General features: G+C 41.3%; 1 protein-coding gene across 1 annotated transcript; it reads right to left on the bottom strand.

Moving 5' to 3' along the window:
- Window positions 1-375: 375 nt before the first annotated feature.
- LOC141628358 (uncharacterized) lies at window positions 376-3,982 on the bottom strand. The gene is made up of 5 exons (XM_074441514.1): window positions 3,439-3,982; window positions 3,204-3,234; window positions 2,697-3,039; window positions 1,522-2,478; window positions 376-1,428 (listed from the first exon to the last, which is right to left on the bottom strand). The coding sequence occupies exons 1-5, from the start codon at window positions 3,980-3,982 to the stop codon at window positions 376-378; spliced, it is 2,928 nt and encodes a 975-aa protein (XP_074297615.1).
- Window positions 3,983-15,477: the final 11,495 nt, after the last annotated feature.

Raw genomic sequence — 15,477 nt, forward strand, 5'->3', positions numbered from 1 at the left:
TAAAATTAAAATTGCTCTGAACATACTTCATCAAACATAAAAAGATTAAAATGAACTTAATGTCATTTTCATCTCAAGTGTCGAGTACTAATAGATGGAACAATCTCCTTCGATAGTATCGAAGGCAAGTTCACGAAATGTTCATCCCAAGTTTGTTTATTTTATTTGTAAGAGTTAGAAATCGAAATCTTCAATACTTCACAATAAACAATTTTGTTGTTTTTACCACTTGACGCACAAAATAAAACCAATTTACACATTAAAATATATAACTTGATATTGAAATTGAGAATAGTTATATGGTATATAAAACATGCAAAGTAAAAAAAATTAATATTTGTAAACTTTTTTTTTTTGAAGGGAAAACATGGGTACTTATATTAAATCAATTTCCGCAAATGCAAGAACACCTTGCGGGAAATCCGTTACAAAGATGGTGGCATCCCCAACCTGCTCACTAATTCGAGCAACACAATGAGCCATAATATTTCCCCCACGTTTTACATGACAGCACTTACTCGATTCGAAAACACTAAGAAGAGTACATATATCTTCGACACAAAGGCCAACCGGAGTTCTCGCAACATTCTTGTCCCGCACCGCTCTCACCAAATTTAGCGCATCACATTCCAAGACGATGTTTGACATTCCCCTTTCCTTTGCAATATCAAGCCCGAACATGGCCGCTTTTGCTTCCGCCACCTCCACACTCCATTCTGCCCCAATCCACCAACACCCCAGCCATAGAATCCGTCCATCCTTATCCCGCGCCACCGCACCCAGCCCAACGCTCCCATCACCCGCCATGTATGCATCCGTATTAATCTTCACAAAACCCGCTCGCGGAGGAGACCACGCACTGTCACCAGCCCCATTAGACAAACACGGCCTCGAAATGACCCGATCCACACAGGCTCGATAATCAGACACCATCTTGACAAACCCCCAACATACAATATTCTCGTTTGGTGGAGACTCTTCAAACAGTCGCTGGTTTCTTATTGTCCACAACGACCACACAATCGCAAGAAACCTTCCCCTCTCTTCATCCCTAAGCGGATGGAGGATCCATGTAATTCTTTCCTCACACGAAGAATTTGGAGCAGCACCAACCAACTCCCCGAACCCGCTCGCATCCCAATGGTGTCTCGTCCATGTGCACCCAAACAGAGCATGGTCACTTGATTCTTCTTCAGGGCAGAAATTACATAGAGGGCTCGGGCAACAATGTTTGAGAAAGAGACTCATTCGCACCGGTAGGATGTTCGCAAATATTTTCCACACAAAATGGGTCAGCTTTGGCGGTATATTGAGCTGCCAAATCTGCTTCCACGAGCATGTCGAAGTTCCAGGCACCCGTGGTATTGATGTCCTTCTTCGTCCTACCCAATACCCGGACCTTACAGTATAGTTCCCGTCCTTTGTCGGCTACCAGAACACCTCATCCGCGTGCATCCGTTTACTCAGTGGCAATTGGAGCACATGTCTTGCGTCGTCCTCGGTTAAAACTTCCCGGATTACCTCTGTGTTCCACTGCCCCCTCTTAACATCAATGAACTCAGCCACCTTCATGTTCGGGTCCGCTTCAATATTTAGCATAGGAACCCGACCAGCAGTCTCTCCCGGTAACCATGACTCGTCCCACACCCCAATACTCTGCCCATTCCCAACTCTCCACTTGAGCCCTTCCAAAAGCAAAGATTTGGACCCCCATAGACTGCGCCACGAAAAAATCGGGTCGTACCCCCTTCTAGCGTCCAAGACCGAACCATTCTTGAAGTATCGAGCTTTCAAAACTCTGCCTACCAACGAACATGGCTTTAAAAACAATCCCCATATTTGCTTTGCTAGGAAGGCTTGGTTGAACACTTTTAAATCTTTGAAACCCATACCCCCATCGGCCTTTGGTTCACACAAACGGTCCCAACTCATCCAATGTAGCTTCCGTTGTGCATCCGTCGAGCCCCACCAAAAACGAGCCAAAAGTCCCTGTATCTCATTGACAATTCCCTCCGGAATGGCAAAGAGACTCATCATATATGTCGGGATTTCTTGAGCCACTGCCTTAATAAGAATTTCCTTCCCCGGTTTTGATAGCAAGTTTTCTTTCCACCCCTTCATTTTGTTCCAGATTTTCTCCTTCAAGCAAGTAAAAATGACTTTCTTTGACCGTCCAATTATCGTCGGTAAACCCAAATAATTCTCGTGCTTGTCAACCTCGCGGACACCCAGCAAAGTCTTTAACATACCCCTCATTTGGTTCCCCACTTTCTTACTGAAAACAATTTTCGATTTCTCAAAATTAATTTTCTGTCCCGATGCTCTTTCATAATTGCTAATAATATTAGCTACAATCGAGCATTCCTCATTATTTGCTTTCACAAAAAGAATACTGTCGTCAGCGAAAAAAAGATGGGAGACCCCGGTGCACCCCGACACACTCTCATCCCGTGAATGGCTCCCATCTCTGAGGCCTCTCTAAGCATATGGGAAAAAGTATCCGCACAAAGGAGAAAAAGATATAGCGAAATGGGATCCCCTTGCCTAAGCCCTCTAGTCGGTTTCACACACCCAACAACACGGCCATTATGAAGAAAGGATTGAGAGACGATCGACAGAAACCTCAAAATCCGACCACACCACGCGTCCGAGAAGCCCATTTTCCGCATCACATCCCCCAAAAAAGACCACTCCACCCTATCATATGCTTTACTCATATCCAGTTTCAGTGCCACGTTGCCCTTTCTCCCCTCCCCACCTCTCTTCATAGTGTGAAAAATTTCAAAGGCCACAAGAGCATTATCAGTAATAAGTCTTCCGGGGGTAAAAGCACTCTGATTCTCCGTAATAATCCCGTCAAGGAAGCCCTTCAATCTATTGGCCATGGTCTTGGATATAATTTTATAAAGTACATTACAAAGGCTAATAGGGCGAAACTCCGTCACTTTCTTCGGGTCCTTGCATTTTGGGATCAGTACCACAAGTGTTTGGTTAAGGGCCGGCATATCTCCTCCCCCATCCCACCATTCCCTCACAAACCTACAGACATCGTTACCAACAATAGCCCAGTATTTTTGCTAGAAAAGCGCGTGCATACCATCAGGCCCCGGGGCTTTATTCGGGTGCATATTAAAGACGGCACACCGGACTTCCTCATCACAGATCGGTTCATCAAGGAAAGAGTTAATTTCAGAATTAATTACCTGTTGTACACAGCTCGGCACTTGTGTATCACTGATCGGATTACATAACGAAAACAACTGACCAAAATAATCTCCAAAGATACTCGCCATCTTATTCTTTTCCGTGTGACATGCGCCCTCATTATCTTCAATCCCCTTAATAGTATTCCGCTTTCTCCGCTGTTGGGCCTTGTGATGAAAATATTTAGTATTTTTGTCCCCGTCTCGTAATTCGCACTTTCGCGCGCGGATGTACCAGTAGGATTCCTCTCTTTGTCGAAGCTTCTCCAAATCCTCACCAATTGTCGACACCTTCCCAGCATGTCAGCCGACGGAGCACGTTTCTGCCATCTCTCCAACTCAGCTTCCTTCTCCTTTATTTCTCTCTTCAAACACCCGAACTTGTTACGCGCCCATGCCCGCAACTTCTGCGAACTCCATTGTACTTTCCCAATAACATCCCCATCCACCGAATGATCCCAAGCCTCCTGTATAATCGTATCGCATTCCGGGTCCGACATCCAAAAGGGTTCGAATTTGAAACCTTTCTGCCCCCTTGGTCGATCTCCCACTTCCCTCTCATGTATAAGAATAGCACAGTGGTCCGACGAATATAACGGGAAATGTCTCACAACAGCACTCGGGAAACGTTCACACCAATTCATCGTCGCAACAGCTCGGTCCAAACGCTCCCTAATTACCATACCATTGCCATTCCCTCTCTGCCATGTGAATACATTACCATAGTAACCCAAGTCCCCAAGAGCACACTCGTCCAAGGCTGATCGAAAAGCCTCCATCTGCCTCTCACTCCTCGTAGCCCCACCCTCCTTCTAGCTCTCACAAAGAATTTCATTAAAGTCGCCAAAGTGGACCATGGGGTCAGCATTGTTTCGACACAAAGCACGCAGCATGCTCCATGTTTTATGCTTATTTGCCAACTCCGGCCACCCGTAAATGCCCACCGCTTTCCACAACGTATTCCCGTCCTCCCCAACTACCTTTAGTGCAATATGGTTTTTGTCATACGACAATAGTTGCACATTTACAGCTTTCCACCACAGCCCTAACCCACCAGAACGGCCATTGCTACTAAGACATATACCCGACACAAAACCACATTTATTTCTAATTGTTTCTAGTCTACTCGCACTAATCATTGTCTCCATAACGAAGACAATGTTTGGGCCTTCCCTCCAACACCAGTCGCGGAGGGTGTTAACCGTCAAGGGATTGCCCAACCCTTAACAGTTCCAGCTTAAGATTTCATTGTTGTTCTCGGGGCTGATCTCCGTCAGCCTCCGCTACTTCATGTACTAAAATGCACCTGTCATCCATTACACGCACCTTCCTTGGAACCAGGTCAACCTCCCTTCCACTTTCATTAACACCCACATCACGATCCTTCCTCTTCCCTATACCCATGGTTCCTCCTCCTACATCCTCCCCAACATCTCCCCCCACTCCTCCATCAGGGCAGCCACTACTTCTTTTCACCTTGATAAATTTCCTTTCCTTAACCTCATTATTCGCCATTTTCTTCCCTCCCCCCTCCCTTTGCTCCCCTCCTTCTTTCACAGTCTCCTGCACATTAGCCACCATCAACCCCTCTTCCCCAGTCCCCTTCACCGGAGAACCAAGCTTAACACCCCGCAACATCTCCACCATACGGTTCAGTTCCCTCTCCTCCACCTCCCTCGTCGTCTCGTCGACAAAAGATAAATTCTTTGCACACGAGACCTCCCTTCTTCCCCTATCGCCCTCATTACGAGCCACTTTCCATGGCGATGCCCTCAACCATTCTCCATAGCACCTCCCTTCTCCAATAGGACCTCTCCTCCTACCACAATCCTTCTCCCCATGCGCCACATGTCCGCATATGTAACAAAACAGAGGGAGGCTCTCATAACTAAGCCTCACTTTCCATTGCTTTCCCCCTTTAAGCTTCATATTCAATGAGTCAATAAGGGCTTTACGGACATCGATAATGACCCTTATCCTCATCGACCTATTGATCAACGGATTAACCGAGTTGTCAACAGACACAAAGGTCCCAATGGCATTTTTGATATTACACGCATTTTCCAAATTCTGCCTACCCATGATAGGTAAGTCATAAACACGAAGCCAAATTGGAGAAAAAAAAAGAGGTACCTTTGCCGGAATCGCATCCCCACACAGATCAGCCAGTACAAGAATATGCCTCTCAAAGTGCCATGGCTATTCTTCCAACACTTGCCTCTTATCCTCTTCTGCCTCAAATTTGAACGTAACAATTTTGTTTTTCTTTTCCACCACCTCCCCCACCACTCCCTCGTTTTCCAAGATACTGTCATAGTATCTATAAGAGCCTTCAGATTGACATTTCTGTCCGTCCAAAGACGGCCAACGATACACAACTTGTGCCCCTCCACATCCGACTCTTCCCCCGCCACCCATTCTAATTCAACCGTATGCCTCGCAGAAATTTCTTCCTCCCCATCGTTCTCCAACTCTTCATTTAAAGTAATTTCGTTTCTAGGGCTTTGAGTGATCGACATGATGTGGAAAAACGAAAAAAAACTAGCAAAAACATTCACTTTTTGAGAGAAAAGGTTAGATTTTGAAGAGATTTTGATTGAAAAAAGAGAAGCAGTTTCCAAAAACCTAGGAAAACCACCTAGGGGCGCACACCCTCCCTAGGAAAAAAACCCTAGAGGGAACTTAAGTAAGTCAGAATACGAATTTTAGTTGTAATAGAATTGAAGTGCTATATATCGTCATAAATCATCAATATCTATATCTATATATATTATTAAAGGAAGTTTTTTTCGAGCGATTATAGAGAGTCCAAGTGATGCAAATTACCTAAAATATTTTTAATGAAAATATACGTGAAGATAATAGTTAAAGATATAATTAACAATCATAAATGAATTTATATCTTTCAAGGAGAATCTTCTCTTAGCTAGAAATTAACACGTTTCTCATAAATAAAATAAGAGTTTTCGTACCATTAGAATCATACTTTTATTTTACTTCTTAATCGGCTTTCGATACTGCTATATATACTCATCCGTTCTCACCTTACGGCTTACTGACTACATATTTTCATATTTTATTCTATGCATCTTTTACTACAGTTTTATTTTTGCATTTGTTGTTTCACCCCTTTTGTTGTAGACTATGGTTCAAGTTATCTTTGATGTGTTCTAATGAATTTATTCTGATCTTCTATTTGTAGGTCGTACATTAATCGCACACAAAGGTTTTAACTAAGGTAAGCAAAATTAGTTGCAAAAGTTCACGTAGTGGCATTAAATTCATAATTGCAATATTTTTCATCAAAGAGAGAGTAAGTTATATCTCTTTTACTTCGTATGTGAATTTTTGCGTATATTTTTATGTTATTTAAAATTTATATTTTTTCATCTTATTTATATAGTTGCCTTTCAAGTTCCACTTTAAATTTAACTTCTATACTGACTCATTATTAATATTGGGTGATGTAACATGACTAATTTTACACTTATATATAGAGCTGGCAAGTTTGACTCGACCCGAACTCGAGCAAACACGGCCCGACAGCACCCGAAAATATTGTGACCCGGAACCGACCCGACCCGACCCGATGACGACCCGTAACCCGACACGACCCGATTATCAGTGACCCGAACCCGACCTAGACTCGACCCAATATTGACCCGACCCGATGCTGACCCAATTAAATTGATGACCCGACAATTATTAAGCTTAATTTTGATCAAAATGAAAGTGATTTTGTGTTTAGATTGATATGTCTGACTTAGTAATGAATTAATTATACTAAATAATAGGTTAAAAACTAAATTTAATGGTAAAAAATTGTAGTAATGCGATTAAGTAACCGGAACCGATAATGACCTGACCCAACCCGATACATCATTTGACCCGAAATGACCCGACCCGACAACGGCCCGAACTCGATCCGACTCGACCTGAAAGGTTTTGCTGACTCGATATGACCCGAACCCTATATGACCCGACCCGACCCGACGTGACCCGCCCAAACCAGACCCGACTGAACCGATTGCCACCTCTACTTATATATACGGAGTATTGAATAAGGTAACACTATGACTCAATGAAAGGACCACTTTTTTCGTAAAACAAGCCCCTATTTATAATATCAACGAGTTTGATGTCGTTAGAATAGATGTTTACTTAGTACGAGTATAAAAATAAGATATAAATTGATATGATTTTTCAATTGCTCATACATGCACTATTTCATGTAGATTTTATTGAAATCATATAGAAGTATTTAGTCGGATACAAAGAAGGGATGACATAATTGATTCCCAATACATGTCGATACTAATATACTCCTACATCATATGTCACGCTATTATTATTTTCAATTTCGATAAATTTAGTAAAAGCGTGTTTCACAAACTTCTTATAATGATAAACTAGTTTTCTTGCTCGTGCGTTGCACGGATATTAAAATAATGTGTGATAAATTTCATAATAAAATGGAATATAGACATATAGTATATCGTTCATGTCTAAGATTTTATGTATGCTGCTTGACCAACAAATAATTCCCGTTAACATAATATTGACATTAGAATAAAAGAGTGTTTGATTAATAAAATAGTATTTTTAGGAAAATAAAACCAATATGAAGTTTATATATATATATATATATATATATATGATACTTGGACTGATAGTTTTTAGAATTTGTTCATAAATACCTGTTTGTTTTTGAATTGGTCAAGGAAAACAATAATATCTACTCTGTATAATCAAATCAATGATGCAACAAATCTCCTTTTTTCGAATAACATCCATAATTTAATCATTGTTGGATCAAATTGTAATTATGTAAAAATATTTAGAGGTAGTTAGAATGTTATATCTCCCGGTCAAACTATATAACTACGTTTGAATGTGAACCAAATTCCGACACAATACTACATGGCTAGGGCTGCTTGACACGGCTATCGCAACCTTATCAAAAATAAAACCAACAGGCTCTAACTAATGCAGCAGAGGCAAGTCGGGTATCGTATCCACAGGGAGGCGGTCACTATCTACTCGTTATTCAGTTTGTCTACGGTCACACAATGGGGGGTTTGAGTGGTTTTTACTAAAGTAACAAACTGAAACTAAATAGCAAGGATTGAAATAAGAGATTAATCAGAGAGAGAAATATGCTAGGATGTCGATTCACCATGATATTACACAATTCAGCTAAAGGTAAGTCAATCGGTCTGATGTGAGAAGGGTAAAGGAAAGGTCTTCTCGGTCCGCTATCCGCCCTAGAATACTACTAACTTAGCTCCCGCCCTCATTAGTGTAGTTTATTATTCATAACAGGTCTATTTATTCCAATCTCTCGATCTAGGCCTTAATTTAAATAGTTTAATTACTTTAGTTGCATGCATTCAACCTAATAATTATAGTTATATTGCTATCAAACAATTCTCACAACAAAACCTCCTAAAAAAATTATCGCCTCATTGCTTTACTACCGTGGCTCCCCTAATCCTAGCATTAAAGAATTAGCTACGCATAATAACTAATAAAACAATAGCGAAAAATAAAGCAACAATAGACATGGTAAAGAGATATGCAAAACAGGAACAATACTTGAATGAATAAAAGAGAGAGAAAGATTACAAAAGTTCGGATCCGGAAAAAAAAAAAAGCAAGGAAACGTTCAACAGTAGAGATTATTACTATGACTTTTGATACCCTGGGAATAAGGGAAAAAACCACGGGCACAAGCCAGGAGAGATTATTACTATGACTTTTGATACCCTGACAGGGAATATGTATGTCAGGCGAAATATATAGTACGGCTGCTTAGTAGCAATGTTAAATATTGTGTTGAATACAAGTATGAAAGTAAAGTTAAAGTAAGTAAGTGTGTGAGCAAGTGATCCTCTTCTCTTTTTCTTCTTCTTCTATTTATTGTAGCCTTGCAACGGTCTTTTCAGGGTGGTTTAGGGTTTCCTGATAAATAGGACTCGTGCCCTATTTATCCGGGGATGGTTGGTTGACTCTTATAATCTTCCAGCCGTTATTCTTCCTTAGTCAAATCCTCTATGCTCTTTGTGTGGAATGTTGAATGGGTCTTCCTTGATTTTAGGAATTGTTTTCCTAAGTCTTGACCCTGCTTTAATTGTTGCCTGCCTTGTCCTGATGTTGACTTTGTGGCTGATGAGATATCCCTTCAGGCCAGGTATAATAGATGCATGTCCTGTCTTTCCCTCCTGGTTGGTGCCTTCTCAGGCGTTTTAATGCTTTGTGGGATGACTTTTATTCAGGCTTGGCTTTGGGTATTGCTTGACTCATATCTGATTGGGCAGGGTAATTTCGGGCCCAACAATTGCCCCTTATCTTCTTATTCCCAATGGTTCTGGCCAGAGACAAGGAGATAAAAATTCGGGCCAGGCAAAAAATCTATAAGATTATTTTATCAGAAAGAGTTTGAGTTTATTTCAACTTCTATAACGGCTAGTCTTCATAAATAAGGTAGGTTCATCAAACCCTAGGAGAGTCATGATTAGGTTTGTCCACTTGTGCTATCCGTTTGTGTTTTTGCGGCTATAAATATCTTTGCACCATTTGCTTTGCTTCCATATTCTCATTCTCTAAAAACTTCTTTCTTTCTCTATAATTCCTTTTATGAATTTGCCTTCTCTGAAAAAAAAAAATCAATCTTCAATTCAAATTAAAAAATGGCTAGAGGAAGAAGAAAGACAGCTGCGTCCAAGGCTGCTGCTGATGTTGAAGAGATTCATGTGGTTGTTGATGTTCCTGAAATCATTCCTGAGGATGAAGTTGTGGAGGTTCTTGCTCCTCCAAAAATTATGTCCATGACGCACGGTGAGTCACTTTTGCCCCTGTGAAGTCTTTGTCTGCTTCCTTTCTTGAGGCTAATCAATTGAAGCCTTCTTTTGAGCATTATTTAAAAGGTAGGGGTCTTCTCCCTGCTGAAGCTGGAGTTTGGATTCCTGAGAATGGTCCAGTCAGGACTAATTGGTGTAGTCCTGGCTGGTTTTGTATTTTTGAGTGGGCATTCAAAGGAGGCTGTCAGCTTCCACTTCTTCCGTTTATGGCTGAAGTTCTCACGGCCGTTAGGGTTCCTCCTTTCCAACTCATGCCAATGGTTTGGAAAATTATTCATTCTGTTGAACAATTGTGTGCCAAGCATAAGTTGGTGATTACTTTTGAAGATTTTAAGAACGTTTACCATTTGAAGAGCAATTCTACTAGGCGTTTCAATCCTCGAGTCAGGTCAAATATGGCTCATCTGATTACCAACTTTGATTCAGGTGATGACAAGGGTTGGGCACAGACCTATATGTTTATCAAGGCTGATTTCATTGCCCCTGACTTGGATGATCTCAGCTATCCTGCCGTTGAGGGAGGTAATTTTCTTTTTCCTGCATTCAATTTTGTTTAGAAATAGCTTATTAATTTTTGAAAATAGGGTTACTTAAATTGTCTTTGTAGTGGTTGATTGGGCTAATAATCCTGATGCTGAGGGATCGGCTGACCGGATTGCTGCTTTTATGGCCCCGCCTGATGAGGAGAAGGCGTGGCCTGCCTGTATAGGGCAAGCACCTATGCCTCATTTTAAGAAGGCTAAGTTGAGCACCTATAAAGCTGTTAAGGGTGCTAAAGCTTCAGGGGCTTCTTCGTTAGGCAGTAAGTTTGTTGCCTTTTCTCTGTGATTTGTTTTGTCTGAACACATGTTAGTATTACTGATGTAGGGTCTCGTCGTGTAGCTACCAGGGCTTTCGCCAGGATTGCAAGCTTTGGTTTGTCTTTGGTGAAGGCAGGCGTCTCCCAGATCACGGGGAAAAATCACGAAGCAGTGAGGCTACATAAAGTGATAGTACATTACAGGTTCAGGCACCTATTCAGCAAACTCAATTGGTGTCTCCTCTAAAGGTCATGGTTGATGACCCTAGTCATGCTGATAAGAGGAAGAGGCCTAATGAGACTTCAAAGGGAGTTGATGAGGTTAGGGGGGTTAGGGCCAGGCTTGACGAGGTCCAATTTGCCAAGGAACAGATCCAGGCCCATTCTTTCTTGGTTTATGATCCCTTCTATAAGTATTAGGCTGAGGAGTCGTCTGCTCGTGCTTTGGCTGCTATGTACCATTCCAGGGATTATGCTGCTAACTTGGTTACTATGCTGCATAAGGTAATGATTCTATTCTCTTTAATTTTGTTTTGGTTGTGTGTTTTTTGTTTCGTTTTGCCTGATTGGTGGTCTTTTGTAGAATGTGAATGATATGTTAAGGGGTGCCTGTCAGCTGGAGTCTGCAAATGGTGTCAAGGACACTTTGGACTGGAAGGTGTAATGCCTGAAGAAGGATGTTGCATCCCTGAAAACAGATTTGGAGGTGGTCAAAGCGGAGAATGAATCTTTAAGGAAGGACAATGAGGCAGGGAAAGCGCGGTTGGTTGTGGAGACATCAAAGCTGGGTTCTGCTCAGAATGTTGTGAAGTCTATCCAGGCCAAGCTTGACATCGTTCAGGAGGAGTTACAGGCTGAAAAGCAGGCTATGCAGGATCAGGTGAAGGTGAATGAGGAGCTAGCTGCTGAGAGGGATTTGGTGCAAGGTAGATACAAGGATGCTGCTTTGTATTTCTTTGGCAAGGGTCGTGTAGATGCCATGAAGGAGTCCATTGAAGACATGCTATACTGGAACCCTGATCAGGAGATGGTTGACCTCAACACCACTTATTCTGACCTCTGCAAATTTCATGCTGATGACGAGGTTGACTCTCCCCCATCCAAGGAAAAAAGCGGTGAGCATGATGATGAAGAGGATGATGAAGAGGAGGAGGAGCCAACTGATGAGCGTATTAGTTCTGCTACTGCTTCCAAGGCAGGCTAATTAACTTAGTTCTTAGATTAGCTGTTTTTTTGCCCATCCAGGGGGGATGTTTCCTGGACAAACAATTTTAGATGTTGCTGTTATTTTGTCCTACCGAGGAGGGATGTTCCCTGGCCAACTTTGGATCTGTTTTTTTGTTTTGATGCAATTTGAAGGTGTTTTCATGTTCCTTTGAATATCTTGGTTTGGTACCTGTAATAATGCCTGTCATGAGGGCTTATGTCCCTCAATCCTTTTTAGGAAATCATGGCTTTTTGCCTCCCAGGAGGGCTTTTATGGGTAAGAGGGGTGGTTGCCAATCAGGAGGCCTTATAGCCCTTAGCCTATCAGGAGGGCTTTAAGACAAGTGGTATGGTCTTTTCCACCATCATACTTGTATTTTTATTTTTTGCACTAAGCTCAGTTTTTTGTATATGATTTTTTGGGTCAGGCAGGCAGGTGCCAAGTTTTGTGAAGCATTTCTGAGATGCTGTTCAGGTTGGGTGGAGTGGCCCTCAATCCTGAACATTTGTTTGAGCCTGTGTGTAATGATCTATATAATACATGGAAAAAAGGCGTAAAACAAGTTTTCAGGATTCAACATAGCAAGGATATAATAGGTAGACATGGAAGAATTTGTACTTAAATAAAGCAGACAGATATTCAGGCAAGATGACAGTTAGCAGAAAAACATAGCATGTTAAGGTCGCATGATTTTATTCAGGGGTTTTCCACATAAAATTTTTGCCAGGTAAGAGACAGAGTTAATGGCCTTACCTGATTTAGATTATAGGATATCAGGTTTATACATGGAATAGTTTAGTTCTTGACCGGTTTAATATGAAAGACTCCAAGAGAGGATTTCTACCTATGGGCCAAGGGATTACTTTGAGCAAGTCACAGTCTCCCTCTACCCCTAAGGAAATTGAACACATAAAGACCGTCCCTTATGCTTCCGTTGTTGGGTCTATCATGTATGCTATGATTTGCACTCACCCCGACCTTGCGTATGCCTTGAGCATGACAAGTCGGTATCAAGCCAAGCCTGGTGAGAGTCACTGGATAGCCGTAAAGAACATCCTTAAGTACTTGAGAAGGACTAAGGATTCGTTCTTAGTGTTTGGAGGAGAAACTGAGTTGCATGTAAGAGGTTACATGGACGCAAGTTTCCAAACAGATCGGGATGACATGAAATCCCAATCCGGCTATGTGTTTATGCTAAATGGAGGAGCTGTTTGCTGGAAGAGCTTCAAACAAAGTGTTACTACGTAATCAACAACAGAGGCTGAGTACCTTGCAGCGTCTGAGGTTCCGAAGGAAGTGTTTTGGATTAGGCAATTCATGGAGGGGCTAGGAGTAGTCCATTCCGCCAAAGATCCTATCACTCTATATTGTGATAACAGTGGAGCTATTTTTCAAGCCAAAGAGCCTAAGTCTAGTAACAAATCTAGACACATTGAAAGTAAATACCATGTAATTAGAGATTATGTGGAAATGAAGGAAATTGACATTTGTAAGGTTGGGACAGATGATAATATTGCTGATCCTTTAACCAAACCTTTATCAAAGGCTAAGCATGATGGTCATGTCTTCGCTATGGGATTGAGACGAGTACCATATTTTCTTTAGATTATGGATATGTAATAATTGGATAGTGTATCTTTTATTATATATATGATAATCACATTCATTGTTTTCGTATTCATTCTTTTATGAATCTTTTATTTAGTGTGACTAAATTTTAATACCTTGTTTATCTGAATAAGTTGTGGAGACAATGTTGAACACTATTCAAGTGAATAAGATGAACATTGTATTTTGTCCCTAGACACTTAATGAGGTGACTTCTCGGAGTGACTAGATTGTAAGTCGATTGATGGTTATTCAACACCATAAGGTCATATGTGATGACTGGTCGATTACATAGGCAGAGTGTGTGACACTGTGCCGGACAGTGACCATTTAGAGAGTCCCTAAGTTCTATTATAGACGCCTGGTCTTGGCGGGGATCTCTAAGATGTTCTAGTGAGTCGATTCTTTTGACTGGAGACTATTATCTGAGCAGGTGCAGTTTTCGAGTGACTTTGGTTTTTGTCCTAGGTCGTGCCGTGAAAGGAGGCCCAAAGGGCATTTACTAGGTCATGGTGAGCTGTATTGTGCAATAGGATAGATAGGGCATACAGGAATTGTCCACCCACGTTGGGTAACTACATCTCAAGGCCACTCGAGGAGTTAATGACTACAAATGCGTGGCCACGCTCGGAAGTAATTTGTGAGAGATTTTTCTGGTCAGGTAGTCACACTCCCGATCGAGAAAACCACTCGCGATGTGTTCTTGTGCAAGTGCGACCTGAAAGATACCTTGCATTGAGTGGGAGATTAAAACAGATAAGAGAATTGGTAGCGCACACCTTGTGTCGGACAAGTGGGAGATTGTTGGAGTTAGTGTCCTCCACAATAGTGCGTTAACATAATAAATCTCATTAATGGAATATCATCAGATATTTAATAATTTGATCCTCGTCAGTTGATTAACGTAAATCGATAACGGTTGGCTGACTAGAGTTTGACGTTATTGTCGTGAGATGGCGGTGATCAACTGATCCATTCCGGTCACACCTAAAGGAACGAACCCCAATTGATAGCTAATTAATTGTATGAGATACAATATGTTTAGTCCCTTGATTTATAGACTAAGAGGTTAGTCGATTATTTTTAGAGAGATTTCGAGTTGCGAACTCGAGGAGCGGCAGTTATTATTTAATTATGCGATAATTAAATAATAAGTTTTGGGAAATGGGTTTTAGTTAATTCGAGTTAGCATGTGAGATCGGGTTAGCTGCAATACCGGTGGTATTAGTAGAATCTTTGCTTTACCAAAAAGAAGAATAAAGATCAGTCTTTTTGCATTGTTCACAAAATTTTGGGTCTTATTTTTCATCACAATTCATCAATTTTTAGGTGAATTAAGAAGCTAAAACGACACTTTACTTTGCTTTGGGCTTTGATTTTTAAATCTTGATGATTAAGAATTTAAAAGACTCCATTTTCTTCTTCTTAATTAAAAAGAATATGGGGATCATTTCTCCGTCCAGGATTTGTAGCCTGTAGGCTCCCTATCCTACTACTAAATCAATCAGGTAAGGTTCTTCCCATGCAGGAGCTAGCTTGCCAGCATTTTTATCCTTGGTATTTGGGAATACTTTCTGTAGGACCAGGTCTCCTTCTTTGAATACCCTGTTGTTTACATTTTTGTTGTAGCTTCTGGCTACTATTTTGCTGGTAGGAAGCTATTCTGATCTTGGCTGCATCTCTTAATTCTTCAGCCAGGGTCAGGCTATCTTGCAGTAGTGGCCTGTTTTCTTCTATAGTGTTCAGGCTACTTCTGGTGGTTAGTACATGGATTTCTGCTGGAATTACTGTTTCACAACC

This window comes from Silene latifolia, chromosome Y, assembly GCF_048544455.1.
Source record: "Silene latifolia isolate original U9 population chromosome Y, ASM4854445v1, whole genome shotgun sequence".
NCBI lineage: Eukaryota > Viridiplantae > Streptophyta > Magnoliopsida > Caryophyllales > Caryophyllaceae > Silene > Silene latifolia.

Excerpts from the sequence above, each read along its gene's own strand:
- LOC141628358 (XM_074441514.1), bottom strand. The coding sequence starts at position 3,982 with ATGGAGGCTTTTCGATCAGCCTTGGACGAGTGTGCTCTTGGGGACTTG. Across the intron at positions 2,479-2,696 it reads TGAGTAAAGCATATGATAGG|AGAGGCCTCAGAGATGGGAG; the intron begins GTGGAGTGGTCT and ends CCATATGCTTAG. Across the intron at positions 1,429-1,521 it reads GGGGGCAGTGGAACACAGAG|CCGACAAAGGACGGGAACTA; the intron begins GTAATCCGGGAA and ends GTGTTCTGGTAG.